This window comes from Neolamprologus brichardi, chromosome 4 (assembly GCF_056152115.1).
Source record: "Neolamprologus brichardi isolate AB-2024 chromosome 4, ASM5615211v1, whole genome shotgun sequence".
Taxonomy (NCBI): domain Eukaryota; kingdom Metazoa; phylum Chordata; class Actinopteri; order Cichliformes; family Cichlidae; genus Neolamprologus; species Neolamprologus brichardi.
In genome coordinates, this window is record NC_142107.1 from 10,751,999 (window position 1) to 10,775,937 (window position 23,939).

At 41.0% G+C, this 23,939-nt stretch overlaps 3 protein-coding genes across 11 annotated transcripts in view; 1 reads left to right on the top strand and 2 right to left on the bottom strand.

Annotated features, from left to right (window-relative positions):
- The window catches only part of cep112 (centrosomal protein 112), a 120,340-nt gene extending 116,799 nt beyond the window's left edge, over window positions 1–3,541 (bottom strand). For 3 of the 8 annotated variants that reach the window (XM_006791481.3, XM_087839786.1, XM_006791482.3), the window contains exons 1-3: window positions 2,154–3,540; window positions 1,094–1,284; window positions 701–864 (exon numbers count right to left, since the gene is read on the bottom strand). In XM_006791481.3, coding sequence (XP_006791544.2) covers window positions 701–864; window positions 1,094–1,284; window positions 2,154–2,253 — 455 coding nt within the window. In that variant the 5' untranslated portion in view covers window positions 2,254–3,540. Of the gene's footprint in view, window positions 1–700; window positions 865–1,093; window positions 1,285–2,153 lie in introns of all 8 variants that reach the window. The other 5 variants (XM_006791480.3, XM_035907924.2, XM_006791479.3 and 2 more) reach the window with 5 other exon arrangements.
- prkcab (protein kinase C, alpha, b) overlaps window positions 3,533–23,939 on the top strand; it is a 121,100-nt gene continuing 100,693 nt past the window's right edge. Inside the window, exons 1-2 of one of the 2 annotated variants that reach the window (XM_006791484.3) lie at window positions 3,533–3,934; window positions 4,126–4,157. In XM_006791484.3, the coding sequence (XP_006791547.1) occupies window positions 3,768–3,934; window positions 4,126–4,157 (199 nt within the window). In that variant the 5' untranslated portion in view covers window positions 3,533–3,767. The remainder of the gene's footprint in view (window positions 3,935–4,125; window positions 4,158–23,939) is intronic. The other variant, XM_006791485.3, reaches the window with a different exon arrangement.
- On the bottom strand, window positions 3,566–5,947 carry LOC148102953 (uncharacterized). Its single transcript, XM_087839788.1, has 5 exons — window positions 5,925–5,947; window positions 5,783–5,838; window positions 5,613–5,708; window positions 4,573–4,729; window positions 3,566–3,655 (listed from the first exon to the last, which is right to left on the bottom strand). The coding sequence occupies exons 1-5, from the start codon at window positions 5,945–5,947 to the stop codon at window positions 3,622–3,624; spliced, it is 366 nt and encodes a 121-aa protein (XP_087695914.1). The 3' UTR covers window positions 3,566–3,621.

Here is a 23,939-nt window from a genome sequence, read left to right on the forward strand (position 1 = left end):
AGAAATACTTTTCTTTCTTATTCTCATTTAAAATGTCTGGCTTTTATTAAATAATTATCTGAATCTTACAACCAAAGTTTTTATCTGATGTACAACGTATAGAAATCATACATATACCAACAAGACAGTGTACATCACTGTCACAACAGCATTTGTTTTCATTCACAGGCTTTATGGATTTTCCTATAATAGCTGGTGGGCCGGTCTCTAGTCAAAATGCCCGGCCTGATTTTTTTGTCCCAGTCCAGCCCTGGGCACGACACGCAGTGAATTAATCTGAGAGGGTGCATTAAAAAAAATAAATGGCCGGGTGCACATCGCAAATTAGCTCGCATAGACACATTAGTTGTGCCGCTTCTTAATGACGGTATCTTAGCTAACAACCCCAACTACCAGATTCAATTTGTAATTGGCTAAAAATCACTTAGCCTACTGGTGAGAGGGACGTTGCTAGCTGGCAGTTTTTTCAAGCAATGTTGAAATTTCCACATTCCGACACTTCAAATGCTTCAGGAACTCTCCGCTCTGCGCAGTAACTGTTAATATAGAGCGTTATTAAATTTATTGCTAATGCAATTATATGGCACATTGACTTCTGAGGAAATTTTAGATGGCACTCGTCATCAAAAACGTTGCCTACCCCTGTTGTACATATACTCCAACACAATTAGACCTTGTAGGTCATCTTCATTGACAATACCTGTGATGATCTTTAACAGGTGTAGAACTGGGTTTGTCCTTAAGCAGATCCATTGTTAAACTGTCATCAGAACAGCCACTCAGCTCCCCCGTCACCCAGTCAGGCAGGCTTCTAACACCGTGCTCCACACTCAGGCTGCTCATTGGCTCATCAAAGTAGATGGACTAGAAATTAAAATTAAGTACAAGGTTCAGGAGATGAAGGTTCGGTTGGCTAGTTATAAACTCTCTGTTTAAACAATCCGCTGCAATAGTGCACATAAAGTACCAGTCAAATGTTTGGACACACTCACTCATTGAAATGAATGGGTGACAGTTTTCAAACTTTCTGAAGTGGTTAAAACCAGTTGTCAATACAGGAAAATATACAACTTGTTGAAGCAGTAACTCTTACCATGTATGTAGGAAGTGTTTTAAGGCTTCCTGGCTCTGGTTTGCTGGTGAAAGGCCCATCCAGGACCCCTCTTTTGAGCATCTGAAGGAGCAAACGGGCATACATGTTGCGGTTCTTGCGACCAATCAGACCTGAACCACATGTGGCTGGGTCGCACAGCTTCTTTATCCATTGGGCACAGCGCTGACGCTCTGAGAAGACAAGGAGAGAAAGGATCAGGAACTATGATGTAATAACTTTTTTTTTGCAATAGCATTTATACATCACTATTGTATTTAATCATTAGTAATTATTCAACTTTGGCTCTCTCTCATTGCTTACCTTTTGTCCTGTCTCTCGTCTTTCCCTTCAACCCCCAACTAGTTGCAGCTGGAGGCATCGTTCTTTTAAAAGGGAGGTTTTCCTTCCCACTACCAAGTGCTTGCTCACAGGGGATGGCTGATTGTTAGGGTTTCTTTTTTATATTGTAAGTCCTTTATATTACAATGTAAGTACCTTGAGGTGACTGCTGATATTAATTAGTGATGCATAAATAAAATGGAATTGAAAACTGAATGACATGACTAACATATCAGATACAGGGTAGTGTGGAGGCTATAGCCATTCACAGCTGTCATTCGGTGCAAATTCACAACAACAAAAGCGGGTTACGGGTCGTTAGTCTAGGGCTGTTTGTACTTGGGGTGACTGTGGCTCAGATATTATAAGCAGATTGTCTGGTGAGCTGATGGTATGATCCCTAACTCTGTCATTCCACAGGTCGAAGACTCCTTGGGAGAAAAACTCAACCCTAGCTTTTACCTATGTCTAAATGCTTTAAAGCATTCTCTCTCTCTCTCTCTCTCTCTCTCACACACACACACACACACACAAGGATGCTTTAAAGCGTTTAGACATAGATAAAAGCCCTGTATGACTGTGTGTGTTATTGGGTGACTGAGACTTGTAGTTAAAAGCACTTTGAGCAGAATTAAATTCAAAAGAATGGCTATTCAAGTACCAATCCATTTACCATTTAAACCCGGGTTTGAATCGTAATGCATAGGAAATAACGGCTCACCTGTCTTGCTTGGGTGTTTGAGGACATATGGCTTCATGTCCAGCAGAAAATGGTCAAACTCAGTGTCCAGTCTCTCCGATGACAGCTCGTATTTGCTCATGGTGATCTATATGGAGTATGCAAGTGAAAAAAGACACTAATAACGAGTACGCTGTGCTGCTTTGTTGACAAACACTACATATATTAACATTAGTTAAACAGTAATCCAAAGCGGAAACCTTACGACAGCATGACAACTAGCATGCTAACATTAACTAAAATAACCAGCATATTTAAAAAACCCAAACTCTAATTATTAGCTACTTGACTGGGACTCGAGCAGTGCATTAGCAAACATGTTGCAAATACCGTTAGCCGAGCTAAAGCGAGCAAACGTAACGCTCGTCCTTTCCTCTCTTACGGTTTCGTTTGGCTTTCACGAGCAGAACGAGAACGTGCTAAAACGGGGCACACTGTTAGTGAACATGTAAAAACTTAACCAAAAAGCGGCGTTCCCTGAGCACTGATTCCGCCGCTCAAAACGGTTCAAAACTTTAGAGTCCTCCAGCTACGCAACATCCGTTTTCCGCAGACATGCAGCGTCTCCATGTTGCCATAGAAACACGTCTCCTTTGCGTCCGTAGACGTACATAAGTATGTGTACATATTTGTCCCTGGCATTTTACAGCTTAATACGTTTATTTAATAATTTATATGCAGTTCGAGGTCTCTGGTTTGCTCACACTTTTATTTTCCAGCTTGTTTTAAAATACGTCTATAAAGTCTATTCTTAAAGGAGATTTTTGCCTGTGGCATGAATGAATATATATATATGGTTTTAAATAAACATCAGGCCGAGTGGTATCAAATGCAGTCAAATCTTTCTCCACTGTAGCCACGGATGTATCGGATCTAGTTTAAGTCCACACGATGGCGCTAAACGCCCGCAGTTTTATTTGCTTTCAGCAAGTGATGGAAGTTTCCTTCATATGATCCTCGTATGTTTTTCTTACTCCAGTGTAAAAAGAAGCAGAATAGTAAAGCCATTTCCTAGCTTTTTTTTCTTTTGTGTCTTTATTTAGCACTGGTGAAACTTTTCAGAATCCCAGCTGATGGTATAGTCATTTCTAACAAGTACAGCAAATAAGGAAATAGTTGGGTGCTTACAGAAAATCGAATCCATAGAGTGCACTTTGCGCATTCTTTTAGGGATAATTAAATATAGTTGACCCATTCTGATGTACCATTAGTCAGCATATGTTTTTACTTTGCTAGAAAATAAAAATGTCTTCCAACAAATAATAAAATACACCTTTTGCCTATTTAATTTCTTTGCATAGATTATGCAAGAATCGCCTCTGATTAATCGTGCGCTGAACTTGGAGTGAAATATTCCCACGGTACGTGAAGGCGGGCTTCTCCGACGTCACTCCGAATGAAAAAGAAGCGCTCAGCTGTGGTCCAGGCAGAGGGAAGGCGTGCGGTCCGTCTACAGCAGGCAAAGCTCCAGCACTTGTCCAGAGCTGTGAAGAGACAGGGATAATCACTCAAAAGAAATCGGTCGGGACAACACAAACTTAATTGTGTAGTTTTTGTTTTTAATTTGGGTTTTTTCCTCCTCCCCCTTCCCCAATTATGGCTGACCATCTTTTACATTATAATGATTCAGCTGGGGTTGGGAACAGATTCGCCCGCAAAGGTGCTTTGCGGCAGAAAAACGTGCATGAAGTGAAAAATCACAAGTTTACTGCGAGATTTTTCAAGCAGCCGACGTTCTGCAGTCACTGTACAGACTTCATTTGGTAAGTGTCACTCATGCACACACAGCGTAATATCCTCGGTCACTGCGATTTGCAGTGTTCAAGTTTAAATGTACCTGTGGCATTTTGTAGTAAAGCTTTCATCGAATTTAATGCATGTCATTAACTAGTTTTAATCAATATGGAATAAAGCGAATCCCATTTGCTTAGCTTTCCCCATGTTTCTGTTGCAGGGGCTTTGGGAAACAAGGATTTCAATGCCAAGGTAAACCACCTGCATGTCTGCACTGATGCATTTTTTGGCGGAGCCATAGACTCAGTATATAGGCACACACCCCTTAACTGACAGTCATAATTTGCCTGTTTGACTGACGAGACAAGTTAAGCGCAATACATCCACTTCAGCATTAGCAGTTGCGCAATAGTGATCGTTTGAGGTATAGTAGTATGAAGAGAAAAAATATATATAAAAACAGCCTGGAAAGTAAACACTTTAAACATAAAAAGGTTTATTTTTTGTCAAAGGGCACATCTGCAAGCAATAAAGCAGAAGTTAGTATTTGCAGATCAGTAACTTTGAACTGTTTAGAGTATTTCAAACATTAAACATTTAGATTTAATATCCTGGACAACCATTTCAATGGTCAGCATTTTCCAAGTTTTGTTTGAAATAAGCATACCTTTGAGTGTACTTCCATGCAAAACAGTTCAGCAGGTTAGCTCTGTGCAGGCCGTTCAACACCTTCCATGCCATTGGGAGGATAATCCGGAGTGTATCTGGTTTTGCTTTGGACATACCTTCCTCTCTGGTAGCTGCTTCTGGACCGGACAATATACCTTGAAGGATGTGGGTTATGAAAGATCGGTTGATAACCTCTTGACGGAGCCATGACACTCTGGTAAACCTTGACCCTTGAGGGAACCTGGACCCACGGGGGGCTGAACACTGCATTTTGTGGCCGGGGGAACATCTTTTTAAATTTGAGCTTCCTGCCTCCAAAGAACTTCAAAAAAGCAGGATCCCCCCTCCAAGAGTGAGAGAAAGGCTTGGCTCGTACGTTACTCGGAGAGGATGGCTTCACTGATGTGAAGGTTTGCCCAGTTGCAGACCCTCTGCTCATGTAGTCGGTTCGGTCGTATCCTTCGACAGCATTAGTGCCAGGACCAGTACTTTGAGGAGGCTGGGAGTTTTCAGAGGGATACCGAAATACTTCCTCAAACACAAGACTGGGTTTCTTTCTTGAACGATAGCTATATCCACTGGAGATTGTGCCGGCGTCCTGCCCTGGGTAATCAAAACCTGAATCAGCCACCCTATTACCATTGCTCACTGGTTCAGGCTGCCAGGACTCATAGCTGCGAGGTGCCACAGCCTGAAAGGTTGAGGATGAAGCAGGCTCATAGTATGCAGTTTGACCAGCGCTTGTCGAGAGAGGCATAGTGCTTGTATAAACAAATGATGCAGACCGAGGCATTACAGCAGCTAGTTTGGGCTTTGCTGGGTTAGCTACCTCAGAGCTGGACTTTAAAGGGAATAGGAGTGGCTCATTAAGGTTTACTAGCCCCCATTGTCTTGTCTCACCATTAACAAGTCCCTCTATCTTTTGCGCGATTTGTGGGTTCACTTGTTTTTGTTGAGTCTGCTGCCGTTTAGTCGAACGTTTGTTATAGCTTTTGTACACAAATCCAGCCTGCTGGTTGTCTGCAGCCTGCTGGTTACCCTGATCAGAGGTCAAAATGTCATCATCTCCATCGTCCACTAGGTCACGTGGCTCTGCTTTATTTGGATACATATATCCATATCTATGCCCATAGCCTGTAAAGTGAGAGAATGTTTATATAGAAACTGCAGAGTTTAGGCTTAATGTCAGAATTGAGAAAAGCAACTACCTTTTATAGTTGGTGAACCACCATTACTATCAAATAGTAAAGAAATACAGGAAACCCTGTAAGATAGCCAGACGATGCCATCAGATTAAAGTCTCATTTAGAGGTAACTGGAATAAATTGTGCTAACATCAACAAAACATACCAGAAAATGAGTCCAAGAGCCATGGCTGTTAGCTGAGAAGCAGTAACCTGTACTCCTCAGACAGTATGGCTTAAAGAGAAGTAGATTAGATCTAGGACCTGAGTGCAACCTCTGTCCTGTACAATACATCCCTCTGTGCTACTTTTCTATACCAGCACTCCAGTTCTTCATTAACAAAGACCACTTTCAGCTGCTGCTCACGTGGCAATTAGTGGTCAGGTTGTTAACAGGTGTGGCAGCTGAACAGCACCACCCTCTGTGTGGGTGTCAAAGTCACCCTTGTAAACATGTTTCCAGTGTAGACAGAACTATTCTCATTATTTGGAAAACACTGAACGTCTTTCTTTCTTTTTTCTTTTTCACTGACCGATAACTTTGTGTCTCTTGAGTCAGGTTGCAATATATTCCCTGAAATCAACACCCCCGTGGCCCGCCGTCTTTGCCAGTTTTAGATTTCTCTCTTAGATATCTGACACTGTGGCAACAGGGCGATGAAGGAGGGAGACAAAGATATTACAGTAGGAGCAAAGTTTAATAGTTATTACAGGGGTCAAATAAAAGTTAAGTCACCACTTGGGTTGCTTAACAATAAAGAAAATAATACCAGGAGTCGACCAGTGGAGACATCAGCACACTCTGATGTAAGAAGTGTCCAGGCTGCTGTGCACTAAGCAGAGTGGCAATCTCTGCTTAGTGCAGTCATCCAACTATAGTACTAAAATGTTGTAATGGCTCAATCAGTACCTCGGTGTTTAAGTACCTTATTTCCCAAGGGATTTACTGTAGCAGATGTTATTTTGGTGTAGATTTTACACCAGATGCCCTTCCTGGCAAAAACCCTCCTATTTATCCAGACTTGGGTCCGGCACTGGGAGCACACTAGCTTGTGACCCCTGAGGCTGGGTTTTGTGTCTCTGCCCTGCCTCAAACCATGGATCTTAATCACTGCACCACAGAATAACTTCCAGTACTCCTGGATGTAAATAACATAAGGATGAAAGAGTGGGGGAAAAAAACCTCTGCAGTGATCAATGATAGAACATTTCATGTCTATTCAGTTAAACCGGCGTCTTAATAAAATGAGCTGCAATGAATGGTTAAGTGTACCAACTTTAATACAGTTTTCATCTCATGCATGTGTTGATATTTTTGCGCCAAACTTACTGAGTCATTTTGCAGAGTCATGCAAGAAGATCTGCTTGTCCTACATCTGCACAGCCACGCCTGACCTTTACATTTTCTAATCACTAACTCAGACGTCCCATTCCATTTTAAGAGGCTATAGTAGATGGGAATGTTATGTGCATGAACATTCATATATATATACATGGTGTGCAGGGGCTGAGCTGTCTGCTTGCAGTGCTAATTGTCAGTGAGGAGTGAATGCATCTTGGAGGAGGCTGATAGAAACACGTTCTCGGATGCAGAAAGACTTTGTGCTTTTGAAAGTGTCCAAGTGAGACAAGCTTTGCTTTTTGAGAACTAAAAATATGATGGTTATTACGTGGAACACTAAAATGGACAGTTGAGATACATTTTTGTTCAAATATTGATTCCTTTAAGTTTTAAATCGAGGCACGAGTTGTTTTTTTCTCCCTTTGGTAGTGCAGACTCATGCACAGAGCTCCAGAAGGGAATCTCTGTGGAGCTGTTTCTCTGAGGCAGGCATGTAAAGTCACATACTTGTGCTCCTACAACACTGGCAGTCATTGTGATGCTCGTGATGCTGGCTAAAGGTGACATGTGTTACTGACATAGCACTCAGCCTCTGAGAGTTAATAGAAAGGTGATGTAGCAGAACTCCTGGAATCCTTCATCTTTATCCTTTTCCCAGCGTGGCTGATAGTTTATGGTTTTGTAGGCGCGGGCAGATTAACGGCTGCCTAGAGCTTCCAGATAACATTTTTTTTTCTTAATAATTCTCCTGTGATTACCCATCCTTACCACATAGTGGCAAATCCTGTCAAAGTATGGTTATGGCAAAATAAATGTTTTTATTACTGAAGTGATCTGTGTAGGTGAGGGACTAAACCCCTGCAGCTCCCAGTGTGGCGACTGTTTATTGCTAAGCATAACAAAGGTAATGTTGTTTGAGGTTATCGCGCAATGCATTTTTTTTCACTTCATTAATGCAGAATGAATCACTCATAAAAAGATTATAAGTGATACCTTTTTTGCTGAGCAACCTCGCATCTACTTGTGTTTTCCTGAACACGCACGTTCACTGTAACCTACTTTATTTAAGGCCACCATAGGAACACTCAGGATGTGACTCACCTAAAACACCTTGTTATTTACAAAGCGCTCTTTACGATGCGCTGTACAGGCCATTGGTTAGTGTACGTGGAAAATGCTGTGATGGAGAAACATCAGCACTGATACATCCTGTCAGATGGGCGTGCTGAGTTAAATTCGGCACACCAACACCATTATACACTCAACCTAGACGTCACTACCCCGTAGCTTCTCTCCCTCTCCTGTTGTGCTCATTTGTGTTTACGTATTCCCATTCTATTTTTTTCATAAATTTATTGTGTTGGGGGGAAAAAAACCCAGATTTTGGCAGAATGTAATATACATGAACTGGCCACTTCATTAGTTACACCTTGCTATTAGTGAGTTGGTTTTACCTTGACAGCTTCGTAGTTTTCATGTGGCTTAGATTTAAGGTGCCTGAAACATTCCTCAGAGATTTTGGTCCATATTGATAAGACAGCATCACACGCTGTTGGTGCTCTACTGACAGTGAACTCACTGTCATGTTCAGTTAATCAGTTTGAGATAACTTGATGAGTTGCTGTGTGACATGTTGCTTGCTGGAAGCAACCATCAGAAAATGGGCACACTGCAGTCATAAAGGGAAGGATATGATCTGCACCAAAACTCATTAGGATGTGGTGTTTAAACGATACTCAATTGGCACTAAGGGGCTCAGAGCATGCCAAGAAAATACCCCCCACCCCATTAAACCACCACCAATCTGAATCGATGAGAGAAGTAAGGATGAATCCATGCTTACATGTTACTTGCACCAAATCTGACCCTACCATCTGAATGTTACAGCAGAAATAAAGACTCATCAAACCAGGCAGCATTTTTCTAACCTTCCATATTGTCCAATTTTGTGCCCATGTGACTCGTAGCCTTAGTTTCCTGTCCTCAGCTGACAGGAGTGACGCTCAGTGTGGTCTTCTGTTGCTGTAGCCCAAATCTGCTTCAAGGTGTGATGTGCTGTGCGTTGAGAGTTGCTCTTCTGCATTCTTTGGTTGTAACGAGTGATTATTTGAGTTACCGTTGCCTTCCTATCAGCTTGAAGCAGTCTAGCCATTCTCTTCTCTGACCTCTGACACGAACAATGAATTTTCACCCAGAGAACTTCCGCTCACTCATATTCTATCTTTTCCCACCATTCTCTGTAAAACGCTACAGATGGTTGTATGGGGAAATCCCTGCACATCAGCAGTTTATGAAATACTCGGGCCATGCCAATTTCACCTCAGTCACCTTTCACTCAAATTCTGTTCGCTTAAATCACCTTGCTTTCCCATTCGGATGATCAGTTTGAACTTCAGCAGGTCCTCTCGACTTACACTGAGTTACTGGCATGTGACAGGCTGATTAAATATTTGCTTAAACAAGCAGTTGAACAGTCACCAGGTGTCTAATAACGTGGCCAGTGAGTGTATGTATCTGAGTATACTCCGGTAAATATTGTATCCACAAGTAATGCTAAAGATAAAACCAAATGCAATCTCAATCACTTTTTTTGGACAGTATGCTGCGCCTATGCGTGTTCTCAGATTTTGAGTTAAAGTATATATAATATATATAAAGTGTGTCTATTATTAGTTTCTTTGTACTGTTCTTCCTTATTTGCCCTTATACAATGTTCTCTGCTGCTACTTATATATAGAAAACACTGTTTGCGCCTATGGCAAACAAACAGCTGAAATTATGCTTTAGTCACAGGTCACACATGTTCTTTACCCCAGATGGTAGAAATTGCATTTATGCATCAAGGGAATTAATCAGATAAAGCTGCAGAGTGAAAACCAGCTGTCTTGTTTAAAGTATGATCTGGTCCATTTAACATATTCAGTAATGTGAGTGCACTTGTTGATAGATAATGCAGAAATACATAAGAGGCTGTTTTGCTGCATTAGTGCATAGCATACAAGCGGACGGGCGTTGGAAACGACGTGACGAATGTTTGTGCGTCTGCTTGGATTGAAAAAAATGTATTAAACATGAAGACATCAGCATGAAAATGTGACTTGGACACAGCCCCGATGTCTCGGCGTTAAACAGTTTCTTCTGTTGCCTGAACTTTCCAACATGAGATCGTCTCATTGAAAGCGGTCCTCTGTGTGAGCGAGTGTGCATCAGCTTGTTGGATCACTTGCCACCGTGGCGCAGGCTCTGCTATCCCTTCTTGCCTCCCCCCCACCTACTCGTCATCCTTTGAAGTCGTGGAAATGACTGTGCCATCTGGAGAGTTGAGGAGCCATGTTTGGGAGGAGAGCACCATGTCTGGACAGGCAGTTGGAAGAAGAAGAAAAAGAGAAAGAAGCTGTAACAGTGTAGAAAGGGTGGAAGGATGCTAAAAAGGAGGCAAAGGTGAAGGCATAAGTGCAAGACTAAATAAACACAGGAAGATGTGTAATTGTATGGGTGGAAGTGTGAGGGTGAAGAGATGGTTAAGTCAAAGAGGCCCTTTACACATTTTGGCTTCTTGCTGTTGAGCTTTGGCAACGATAGAGCAAACAGTGTGACTACTCAGAGCAGATGAAAGGGAGTAGAGCAAAAACAGGGGTGCACAATATGTCTGCGCGGTGACTGACTGTAGCCTGCGGCCAAGTAGCGCTGTCTCAAGTGCAGAAGTTGTTATTAATTAACAACATATCACCTGTTCTAGCTGATATTGCTGCAGGTGTTGTGAGCGGAAATTATATATCCTTTCATTTTAAATTGTTTTGACAATTTGCATCCACAGAGTTGTAGGAAAGTGTTAACTCCCATGCACAGCTACTTTGTCTTTGTTGTTAGATCAAGAAATGGCAAATTAACATTTAGCACAATCATACTGTTGGAAATGTGACAAATATCAGTCAGATACCTCCCAGATACCAGTACTACTACTTTAGCAATGCCTAAGAGGTGCTTAGTAAGGATCCCTTAGGCAACATGTTTACATGAGTTTTATGTAAATTTTAGATTCATTTGAAAGACATATTTTAACATAAGTAATATAATAAGCTTCATTTAACGCATATTTATCAAGTACCTATTAAGTTATGTTATGTATTGTAAAAAAATCTGATCAATGATCTTGCATTGATTGTCTGCCAGAGCGCCCCCTGGTGGACAATCAATGCAAGATCAACACTCGTGTCATAGTTGGGGTGGGATTTCTCCAATATCTTCTTTATTTTTTTTTCCACTTTTCATTCATTCATTAGTCTTTATGAACGCCAGTACCAACAGCTAATATCAAATGGCTAATATCAGCTGATTGCATTGGCATGCTGGTAAACCAATCAGGCTCTGCAACCATCCACCTACATGCCTTATTTGTTTGAAAAATGACCAAAAATAGTCAACAATAATGATGTGTAAAAAAAAAACATATAACTTTGTATTTAATGTTAAAGTTAGAGTAAACAAAAGAGACGAGTCACGTGTTCTTTGAAATCTTTCCACACATCCTGTTCTTTTTGTGCTTGTCTTTTTTTCCTAAATGATAGAAAGATGCTAAAAATTTGAACCAAGCGTTTTTGGCACTCTTCCTGTAAACTGTTTGGCTATGAGGGGAACTATATCACCTTATGTTTGGTAAACCTGCATTTAACTAGAAAGCAAAGATAGCAAAAGACAAAATTCGAGCTTCATACAAGAGAAAAATGTGTGAGTTTTGCCTTAAAAAGAGACTTACGCCTGACCCACAGCTAGATAACTTTGAAGTCATTGTCTGTGCATAAAGCCGGTGTAGCGATTTACACATTCACCTGACAAGGAAAGATCTCCACTTTAAAACAGAAATCACTTTGGGGTTGCGTCAGGATGCAATGCAGAGTAGGCAGCACGGTGGCACGGTGGTTAGCACTGTTGCCGCACAGCAAGAAGGTCCTGAGTTCAATTCCAACATTAGGCCGGGGTCTTTCTGTGTGGAGTTTGCATGTTTGCGTGGGTTCCCTCTGGGTACTCCGGCTTCCTCCCACCGTCCAAAGACATGCAGCTTGTGGGGATAGGTTAATTGGATCACCCAAATTGTCACTAGGTGTGAATGTGCGAATGAATGTGAGTGCGAATGGTTGTCTGTCCCTGTGTGTTGGCCCTGCGACAGGGTGTACCCTGCCTCTCGCCCTATGACAGCTGGGATAGGCTCCAGCGCCCCCCGCGACCCTGAAAAGGATAAGCGGATGGATGGATGGCAATGCAGAGTTAGATTCTGAGGTGACCCCTTGTGAATAAGGGAGCAGCTGAAAGCAGCTTTCCGTCTGTGCATAAAGAATTGATTTTATGCATTGATCTCGAAAAGCAACATTCCTCTCATTTATATCCACTGCTTTCCTTAGAAAGGCGTGCATGTTGCTTTGTCTAATCTCCATGTTGTCTGTAGCGCTTTACTTTCATGGTGGCGTCTCCATAATAGCAACCAGTGTGGCTTTTGTTGTGATTGGAATACATTTGCATACCGACTGCATCCAGTTTGCCCACTCTCAGTCCCGACCCGGTGACTGTTTTACTTCTCATCAAGAGATGATATCGTTTTCACTTTGTCAGATGAGCGCACTGGATGTGGGTTCCTCCACCGCTCAGTTGGTACATTTGCTACCCCTGTGGGCGACACGTATGTGTCAGTTAGAAAGACGAGGGCCGATATGCCTCCAATGAGACCGCCGTGATGGTGTAGGTGTAGAGCCAATCAGTTCCTCAGCTCTGAACGGAGCTGTGGACCTCATTAACCAATCAAGGAGCAGAAGCGTGGGGGAGTTGGAACATGACGGAGAGAGCTGCGCGGCTTCTGATGGGGAGCCCCCAAACAATAAACATCTTACACAACAGCAGGCTGAGACGCAGCGCTGCTCCTCTTAAGCTGTTGAGATCTGAAGGGTCCTCCTGCCCCACTCTGCTTGGCGTGTGAAGATGGCCTAAATATGTATATATAATATATATATATAATTCATTAAATCATGTTTTGGTTGCTCTACAAAAAGCACCCAAGCTTTGTTGCTTCACTCTGATATATATATTTTATTTTTGGAAACATCCCTGTGGGTGTTGTATTTACTCTGTCACATTTGCATGAAATAAAACTGAAAGTTTGGGTCCTTGTTTAAGTATTTAGAATTACAAGATAGTGAGGAGTCTCCATTATGAGTTTTGGCCTCTCATGAAAATGAAAAAGTTAAGTTGGAAAAAAGAGAAATGCAAAATAAAAAAAGAAAGAAGTCATTCTGTTGTATATTATACCTTGAGCTATTTGAAAATAAAAATTTTTTTACAGCCAACACTTTTTTCCCTTTTTGCTCTCAGATGAATAACAAAGTGAAACGCTAAATCAGGGAGAGCATCCAAGTTTTACTTCAAATGTCTGACGAAACTATTTGGCAACCGAAATTTCTCAAGTAGTTCCTTGATTGACATCAAAATCCCACAGCAGGCCTTTCAGTTTCACTTCAAACTTGATTTAAGCCATCGCTTCACAGTTATCAAGCTTGAAGAAAAGAGAGTATCTGCTTGGGGCTAATTAGAATAGTTGAATGTGGAGAAATCACGGAAACATTCTTTTAATATATCAGCGATTTTAAAAGCCTCTTTCAGCTCAATGGCATTAATTACACCAAGAGTGGAAGCTTAGCTGGCCTGGTAATTATGTGTAATTCTGTCTCTGCTTCACAGTCAAAAATGCCCAGTCCCCCCCTACTATTGAATACCGGGTCTCTCTGTTGCCACCGCCCTCCTTCATTTTCCCGCTGTCTGTCTGTCTCCCTTTCCTTTCTCCCACCTTCTCGCTCAACCACTGTAGCAACAAAGTGGGCCATTTCCATTTTGTTATCATGGTAACGGCTCCTCTGGGCAGTGTCGATGTGCGTTTTATGTTATCTGATTGCATCTGCGCTCGATGATTAACCCCCCACCTCTCAGTCTTGTACTGTATATTCAAATGATTAAAGCAATGACATGGCAGAGCTTTTCATAAAAAGGCATCTGTGGTATTTATAGCAAATTTTATAGCAAATTTGCCTTACAGCAAAATGTCACATAGTCAAATAGTATGAATCATATTATCTTAGAGCAGGTAGTGTTTTCAATTTCAGCAGATTTTGCAGTGCTATTTATGGGTTTCAAAGGTCATTAAAGTCTCACACTGTCAAATATATTGGTTGTTACTGTTCTGGGGGGAATTGGTAGCTTGTCAAATTGAATTGTAGGGCCTTAACAGCCATGCCCAGAAGGCTTTTTTAATCTGTGTGCCAGTTAGCACCCCTAAATACAGAGGGTTGTGAGACTTTCTTCTGTTTCACCGTTAAGAGGATTGCCAAAGTGTGCGTTCTAGACAAAGAGCTCTCATTAAAACTCTGCGACATAGAGAGAAGAGGCTGAGAAAGAGAGAGGATTGGGAGTGAGAAGGAATAGATGATGACAGGAAAGTGTTTTAAGTTTCAACTTGACTGTGATTCTCCTCCTACAAGGCAGTGATGATGTTTTTTGATTTGAAGCAGCCACAGTCAAATAGACATTGATTGAATTTGATGAAAATTCTATTAATTCAAACTTTGAACGTAAAATGAAATTAAAGTATGTTCATCAGCCATTAGGTACTCACTAGGTATACCTTGCTAATATCTGTTGGACCCCATTTACCTTAATTCTTCATGGCACAGATTCAACAAGGTGCTGAAAACATTCCAGAGATTTGACACGATGGCATCACACAGATGCTACAGATTAGTCTGCTGTACATACTGAGAATCTCCTGTTCCAACACATCCCAAAAGGACAGTTTGAGAAACCAGTTTGAGATGATTTGAGCTTTATGACTGCTAGAAGATGGGCACGGTGTGATCATAAAAGGATGGATATGATCTGTAACAATACTCGGGTAGGTTGTAATGTTTAAATGATGCTTAGTTGGTACTAAAAGGCCCAGAGTGTGCCAAGAAAATAACCCCTACATTGTTACACCAGCAGCAGCAGCTTGAACCCCAGGATGGATCCCACTCTTAACCGACAGAAGTGATACCTAGTGTGGTCTTCTGCTGTTGTAGCCCATCTGCTTCAAAGTTCAATTTCTTGTGCATTCAGAGATGATCTTGTGCATAACTTGGTTGTAATGAGTAGTTATTGCCTTCCTATGTGGTTGTATTTTTTTGAGTTTATGAAATACTTAGACCAGCCTGTCTGGCACCAACAACTATACTTGTGTTGAATTTGTGTAATGTGATTGGCTGATTGGATATTCATGTTATTGAGCAGTTGAACGAGTTGAAGTGGCAGCTAGTGTATAACAATGCAAAAGTAGTAGAGTAAGGGAGTTCTTTGTCCCTACTCTTGCCAAATGCTTTCCCATAGGGGATCATTGAGATTCTCTCTTTAATGTTTTCTTGTTTTTATACACACATGCACTTATGTGCACACACACGTACAATATTGCTTTGCCAGATTTGTGTTTATTCAATAAACGAGTGCGGGTGTGAGAGACATCTGGTAACCTGCCCTGTGTCATATCTTGTAAAACAGTTTTGATTTACAAGATACATTTTCCATATCTTTTCCCTCATGTTCACTTGCTACTGTAAACTCGTGCCAGATACAGTGTGCCAAGGTTACCATGGTAACAGTGTTTGGCCCTCGCACTGCCTGTGATGTGCCAAATCTCTGTTACGTGGTTTACCCTAGGCAGGCCCTTCCCCGTTTAAAGTCCAGTAACACAAAACTTCTTCCAAGTGATCCTTAAATGATGAGTCAACATTGAAATCACCTCTTCAGCTTCCATTTAACTAATAAAAAGGGGTCTCAGTAGCTTCGACAGTGCCTCCGTGAGTCCGTGCGGCTGGATCGTTGCGAGCTCATCAGACAGTCTAAATCAAGACCTTAATGAGGCGGGGAAATGCCAGACCAGCAGCGCTCGCTGGCCGCACCCTGAAGCACAACAAAAGGAAGGATGTCATTTTCATTTTCGGTACGCTGGCAGACTCCGTGCAGTATTGACCACCGCAGCTGCAATATTTCCCCGTTATCAGACTGTCTGAGCAGATCAAGTCACAGTGTTTTGCTTGCATAACACAGTGTCATCTGGTGACATTAAAAAGGGGTCTCTTTGGAGGCTCGGCAGCATTACTCAGCTGAGAGTGGGTAGTTAATTGTCAGGGAGCTGCTTGTGTGTTTTTGCTGAGACACAATGCAGTGTAATAAGATGACACTGTGTTTTAACAAACAAAGGCAAAAGAGCATTGGGAGAGGCCTCGAAGGGAGAAATAATGAAGACACCGAAGACAGAGGATATGCATGATTATGTTTCCCTCTTTTCCTCTTCCTCATTTTTACTTCCATCCCCCTATTCTTTTCCTCATCTTCTTGCAATCTAGTCCTTCCCATTTGGGATGCGAGTTGAGGAGGCAAGAAGGAATCGCAAACATCTGAGGCAACATACATTTGACAATAACAAGTAATTTGCTTGTGTGCACCACCTGGGTCTGATATGTTCTCTACGGCTATTGTATTATAACCTCTGTAAGATAAATGAAGCAGTGTTCATAACAGCTCCAGCAGCCATAATTAGGATTATCTATGAAGGGAAGCTCTTCCTGCAAGCTTTCTGTCTCCTTGAGATGCATTTTAGCAATCGACACATCCTTCTGAGGTCACTTTTCAGGTCACAGGCTGGAGGATAGAGGTGAGATGGTGAAGCGAAGAAGTGAGAAGTGCTGGTTGTCTTCTGTGTGTCTGTAAACAGCAACTGAGAGTGGCAGGAGCAATAGCAGCACTGTGATTTAATCTTTGTGGTTTCTAGAAATGGCATGGAGAGGAGAGGCAGAAGAGACATCTGACAAGATCCAATAAACGCCTGGCTCGGTGTTGCCACAAACATGCTGATAACGTTCTACCACACTGGCTGAGCATCTTTTACAAAATGACTTTTTCTTTCGCAGTATTGCGCCAGTGTGTAACTCCCCCCCCATCAATGACTGGGTTATGCTCATGTGTAACAGCTCAGTCTGTCTTTGCATTCATTTTTAGTTGTTTGACCCATGTACAGATGGACACGGGGCGAGCGCCTATCTGTAAAAGCCTGTTCTTTTATCTCAGTAGTGTTCTTACAAGGTGGAAGATGGCAGCGTGTTAAACCTTCCTTCATTCATAATAGATGCTGCCGCAACGATTTATATAACAGGACACTATCAGTGCAGAACAGAAGACATTTAACCCTATTACTGTGTATAGGGCTTATCTCCCTAAACCATCAATTGCCATGACAGTGTGTTATATGTTTAGTGTCACTTGTTACAATCCGTCTAATGGATCAATAAGGCCACTGTGTATTTGTGTGGATTGTGCAATGGTCAGCAGTGTGTCCTGGACAGAAAGACTTTTCCCGGGGGATTTGAAAGCAGAAGCGTTCATCTTTACGTGTCTCACCACTCCAGCTGTGCTTAATGAATTCTGTGGTGATTACTCCCACGGCTATTTCTGGAATGGTTTTAAGTCAAAGATTTCAGTCTTGACCCACATAAGGTGAGTACAATGTGCACTGCACTCAGGAGGATTTGGAGCTCAGTGGGTCAGAGTCTTACACCCTGCATGCTTGTGTGCGACCAAAGGTATGAGCACCGAGAAAAGATACGATTAGAATGTAAAATCATCGCCGCTATTCTTCAATACTGAGAAGACAAACACTCTTTTTACTGTATTTTCTCCATAACTGATGTAACACTGATGTATTTGACTTTTATTGTGACAGCTGTCAGTTAATCTTAGTGCTGATTAATCAGCCCATTATTTTCCTGAATCTTTTCCTTTGGGAACAGCGGGAAAGTTTTAGTCATTTCCACCAGTCTGGAGTAAGATGTTTATGTAATTTTATCAGCCAAGAACAGAAAAAATTAAAAAACAATAATAAGAAAAAAAATCTGCAGATGAGATGCGTGCAATAGTGTGGCCCATTTTAATCGACGGATATGTTGCTAATCGACGGATTAGCAACATATTTTTACATTAATGCTCTATCGGCTGTCTTTTATTGTTATTTACTGTATCTGATCCTTTTAAAGTTTCTGTGCATAAAGCTAAGCAGGAGAGATGAGAAAGATGCTGATGAAATGGATCTAAAAGAGGTGTGTGTGTGTGTGTGTGTGTGTGTGTGTGTGTGTGTGTGTGTGTGTGTGTGTGTGTGTGTGTGTGTGTGTGTGTGTGTGTGTGTGTGTGTGTGTGTGTGTGTGTGTGTGTGTGTGTGTGTCAGATGGACACATGGGATTTTCCCAGCTTCAGAATAATATTTATGCTATTTCTGTGCAAGGACAAAGATGCAGGAAGACAGGGCAGCAGGGAAAGTGAGAGAGAGGCAGAGGGTTAGAGATTGTGTGCCAGTTTTCTGAAGCGTGTGTTCCTTCTTCCTGCGCCTGCTGTGTGTGCATGTATGTGTGTGTGTGTTGGTGTGTATGTGTGTGCGTGTTTGCACAGTTTGAGGGTCACCCAGGAAGAGACTGCAGCGCCAATCTTAGTCATCCTCACACCTCTCCCCTTTTTACCTGACTGTCCATCTGTCCACATATTTACCACCAGAAACAGATTTCCTGCTGGAAGCAAATTCAAGTGAGCAAATTGTACCTTTACATGAGGCTACAGTAAACAGTGAGCAGATAGTGTGTGTATGGAAATATTAACGAGTTCAGTCCTGCCTATAAAAGGCAGAAGGCACGGCTGAAAATGGTACGGAGGCTCTACTGTGTTTGAACAAACACACACAAACAAAATGTGTTGTTGATTCCTGTTCAGCTGTGTTGTCCATTTGAACCAGTAAGCATATTCATAAATTATCAGTATGTCTCAGAGCTCGGACTACTCTTAAATCTGGCCCAATTTGTTTTTGTTTCTTCTCCTACAATATAGTTATAAAAATGCGTAGTATCTATGTAAAGTATGAATCAAGTCCACTGTGCAAATTCGCCACTTTCATGTTTTTGAAAATCAGCATTTGCAATGTACATTTATGTCTATCAACCATCTGTACACCAGCACGGTGGATTTTGGCCAGTTCACAATGACAGCCCTTTTATATGGTAAGGTAAAGACCCTATAACATTAGAAAGAATCTCCAAGAATCACATAACCTTAGTGTTAGATTTACTGTTGGCGTGGAAAGGAAAAACTCCAGCAGAACAGAAACACTGTGGGAGAAAGAGCAAGGGTTTAATAATTACAAATGAGTAAATGTTGTACATATGGTAGTAGATATGATACACAGGCCCCATTCTCAGAATTAATTGGACAAGCAATTTCATGGCCAGCTGCTTATTTCATTCTTCCAATGGTTAAGACAAATAACAGCAAGGTGCACACTTTGGAGCCTGAACAGTTCTGAAAAATAAATATTTGGAAAGATTTAAACCAAGACTAGCCTGTACCAGAATGATGGGAAGAGAAAAGTGTGTAGAGAGAAAGTAACAGCTCATGATCTGAAGCATCTGCCAGACATTGTGGAGGCAATGTTATGTATGGCTTGCCAGTAGTGTTTATCTCTGATGCGACTGTTGATAGAAGTAACAAGATGAATTCTGAACTGTACATGGCTATATTCTCTGATTAGATTCAGCCAAATACTGCGAAACTGCATCCATATGGATAATAACTTTTGGGACTCTTGGCATTCTCTCTTGTGAAACTCTTGAGTGAAACCCAAGAGTTTCACTCTTGATGAGAGCATCTCAAGGGTGGAAACACAGCATTTGGTAATGTTGATGAGTTCTGTACTTCTGGGAGTAATTGACTGCAAAGAATTTTTATTCAAGTATTAAAAATAATCCTTGTATTTTAAAAAAATGTTTGTTCATCCAATTAATTTTGAGTCTCTTAAAACGGGGGACAGTGCATGACATGTAACCTGAAATACTTTTCTTAAACCACTTCAGTTAATATTCAAAGCCTGCACTTAAATCACATCTTGATTCTCTTATTCAAAATACAGTGTGGTGTTGTACAGAGGGGAATGTACAAAAACTGTGCCATTGTCCAAATATTTGTGGACCTAACTGTAAATGTCAACAGCTTGTGTACTATTTCCATGCTGCTCCTATGCCAAATAGAAGAATCTGTTATTTCCTGTGGCTAAGCTAGTTAGCTTCTAGCATTTTCTAACATTTTTAAAATACAGAGTTGAGCTGGATATCTTTTTAGCCACTTTTATTTAGGCTTTTCGGTCTTTGTTGCAATATAACAATGGAGAAAAGCTAGGAAAACTGGGAGAAAGACCAGGAGAAGATGAAACGTAAATGGCTTCTGGGCGTATTCAAACCCGGGCATGTGCATTAGCTTCACAGCATATAGGTTGACTGTTATTATTCAGTGACCTAAACAAGCACCTGTCTTTTGCTACTTTTTAATCTAAGATGCCTATGTTGCTTAAAATATAGTTGAAAAATATAATTTGAAAAACTATGTAATGTATATATATAACTGTAAAACTAGCGATGTGCTAAGACATGCTAATGTTAAGCCATGTGGAGCTGTGCCTCATTTAAGCGTTCTTTAGTGAATACTATGTAAAGGTTGGTTAGGTAAATAGAGACCAGTATATCTCAGGAGTCGAGTTTATTTTTCCTTCATAAACCAAAAATTCAGTTCATTTAAGGTGTCAATAGAATGAATTTGGAAACTTGTTACACCCCCAATAAATTGAATTGGACAGCAAAGCTTTCTTGGTTGGCTAAAAACGCCAAGGCAAGAGTGCTTGAATTATTAGTGTTTTATCTGCTGAAATGCTTCGGTTGCTATGATACATGATGTACATGAAAGCTATGCATTTCAGATACTTACCGCTGCTGAATCAGTAACCACAAAATGTTCCACCGAGCATTATTTTCCCAATTTGTTATGATAGCTTTTGGAATTTAATTTAGTACAGGCAGTGAATTTGAGGGTTTCTTAGTGTTTTGACAAGCAGGAAAAATAACTAAGGCAGTGGATCTGACTGTGAAAACTGCGTGCTCATTGGGTATTGACTTGTGATTAACAATTGAACAAACTCTGGAGCATTCTCCTTTCTATACCTGAGAATTTAGAAAATCGACTTGGTGTTTTGTTCCAAGTCCCAGGAGCGTTTTCCCATAAACTTTTCTATAGGACCAGAACTCTTTTCACAACCACAGATATATCCCCACAATGACTCTTTTTACACCGTTCACCTTAAAAGTAGGAAGTACTGGGAAAAACAACTCTTCTGGACATAATAACAAAAATAACACATGCACTCACACAAATATTTAATCTCACATAGATATAGTTCATCTTGACTACTCTCACCCCATAGTCTCTTGTGGGAGATGAGAGGAGGAGAACGATCCCAACAACTCCAACTCCTAATTGAGGTTGACTCCTCGTCTTTCCCAGCCTCTCTGGTCCACTCATGGCAAATATAGCAACATGCACCACAGGGGAGAATGAGTGCTTTGCAACCATGTTTTTACTGGCATCCCTGTCGGCGAATGGAAGATTTTTTTTCTCCCTTTGATCCTTTGATTTGGGGTCTGCTCTGGAGTTGATAAAATTGGAAGGGATTCTGTTACTTAGTCTGTGCTTTCTGTTTATATGTAAAAGTAACCTATGTATCCAGAGGCTTTATATATTTTTAGCTTTGAGTAAAAAAAGGTAATGAAAGAAAGCCAGAATAGCATTTGACTAGACTGAGGTGCAGTCATGAAGTGATCAGCAAGGCATAGAGAGTCTTAACTAAATAAATGAAAGCAATGAAGTGTTATTTTTGCTGCCCTAAAGTGTAAGACGGATGTGTGTGGGTTTGAGGGGGTTGCATTGATTCTTACCAACTGTTCTTGTATTTATAAGCCACCATTGTTGGAATATTGACTTTATGAAAACAGAAATATGACCAATAAATCTTGTTTTATGTATTTTGTATTAAAAAAAATGGTGATTTTTAAAAAGCCACACATAGGTTCAGTATTTGTTAGACATGCAGCGATCCAGAATTTTGTTGAGGTCTCAAATGGTGATAATAATCTTAATAATATTTTTTTTCCTGTTGTGTCATCATACTATATTGTACTAAAATGCATCATAAAACTATAAAGAAAAATTTGGTGTCACCAGGGTGAAATGCCTCCAGAGTGCTGACCCTGCTGTTTGCTACCACCATGGATCCCGAGCTGTCCTCATTCCCTAAAGTATCACCCCTTTTCTGGTCACAAATATCATTTTTATTTTTAATTAAAGGGATTTAATAACAAATGTTAAATTGGCAGAATGTTTAAGAGACCAACCAATCAGTCTCTCTTCTGGTTCAGTGTTTAAGCCAGAGAGAAAATGTTGATGCTGAAGAAAGAGTGCTCACTTATGTGTCATTGTCATGCCGCCTGAAAGGGAACATTAACTTCAGTTTAGATGCTGCTGACTATGGGCTTGCATGATAGAAGCAATTAGCGTCACACAACTTTTCCAGTCACCAAAGAGCTTGCTCATAGGAGCTCATCTGATAGTTGGGTTTTTTCTGTCTTCTCTATATTATTGTAGGGTCCTGAGGCACCATCATTTGTTGCTATATAAATAAAATTTAACTGGACAGTAACAACAGCAGTAGCAGCAACAGTAAAAACAACAGTGATACCCATAATAGCAATACAACAGCAACAATGATCGTAGCAACAGTAATAATGATAAACAAAACAAACAAAATGCAAACAAATGATTAATTGCAAGATAAATTTGCATCAGGTGTACATTGAAAATGTGGGAAATTTCCTCCTCAGTCAGATTTAAACAGCCTTTAAGTAAATTTGATATAATTTCATTGTTCTCACCACTGACTAGACTACCAGCCTGCTGGTTGAATAGAACTATCAGCTAATGATTATAACTACAAACAATAATTAAATGTGATGAATTCATTTAGAAGTAAGTCTATGTTGTAGTGACTTTCTAGTGTAGTGGTTAAAACATTTGCTTAACACACAGACTAAGAGGAAACATGACTCCAATTGCTCTAGTGACTCCTCGTGATTAAGGAAACGCTAGAAGAAGAAATGATGATTGTTAGAGCTTTTGTCTACTAACATTACTAACTGCAATCTTTGACTATTCAAACAAAAAACACGTCTGCAACTAAGCAAAACCACACGAGAGCAGAAAATGCATATGTGAGTTTTGTACTTCTGTGGATTTTTCTGCATATCCGCCTGAAAGTAACATGTGGTCTTGCTCAGTTGCAGACATGTATTTTGTGTAAGTATTCACACTCTGCAGTTGCTATTGCAGGTACAAAAAATAGCAAAGTGTCTGTCTACATAGAAGTAATACTAAGCTATATATCAACCACATCTCATGTGGCAAATGCACACGGCAGGACCACTGACACTTACTCCCATACTATACACTCACATCTGTATACTGAAGGGCTACAGTGTTTGTCCTAATGCCCGGTCTCTTTCCATCTAGCAGATAACACAAAAGTGCATCAGCACTGCGACACACTCACAGGCTCTGTAATGCAAACTGAATGTCATGCAGACACGGTGGCCTTGACAAGTCAGTTCAAACTGTGTCAACAGCTCTTTGATTCTGGCCGGCTGGATGGAAAGAGCAGATCCCGCTGGAACGATGTGGCAATGGAAGCTGTTGAGAGAAAAATTAGGCCTCGATCTGTAAGAGCAGCTCTTCACCTGTAGCTAGAGAGGGCCAGTAAGAAACACGGTGACAGAGAGGCGAGCGAGAGAGGTGGGCGTAATTGTATCTGAAAGTGAGGTTAACCACATACTGGCCCGCGTATTCAATGGGCTGAATTAC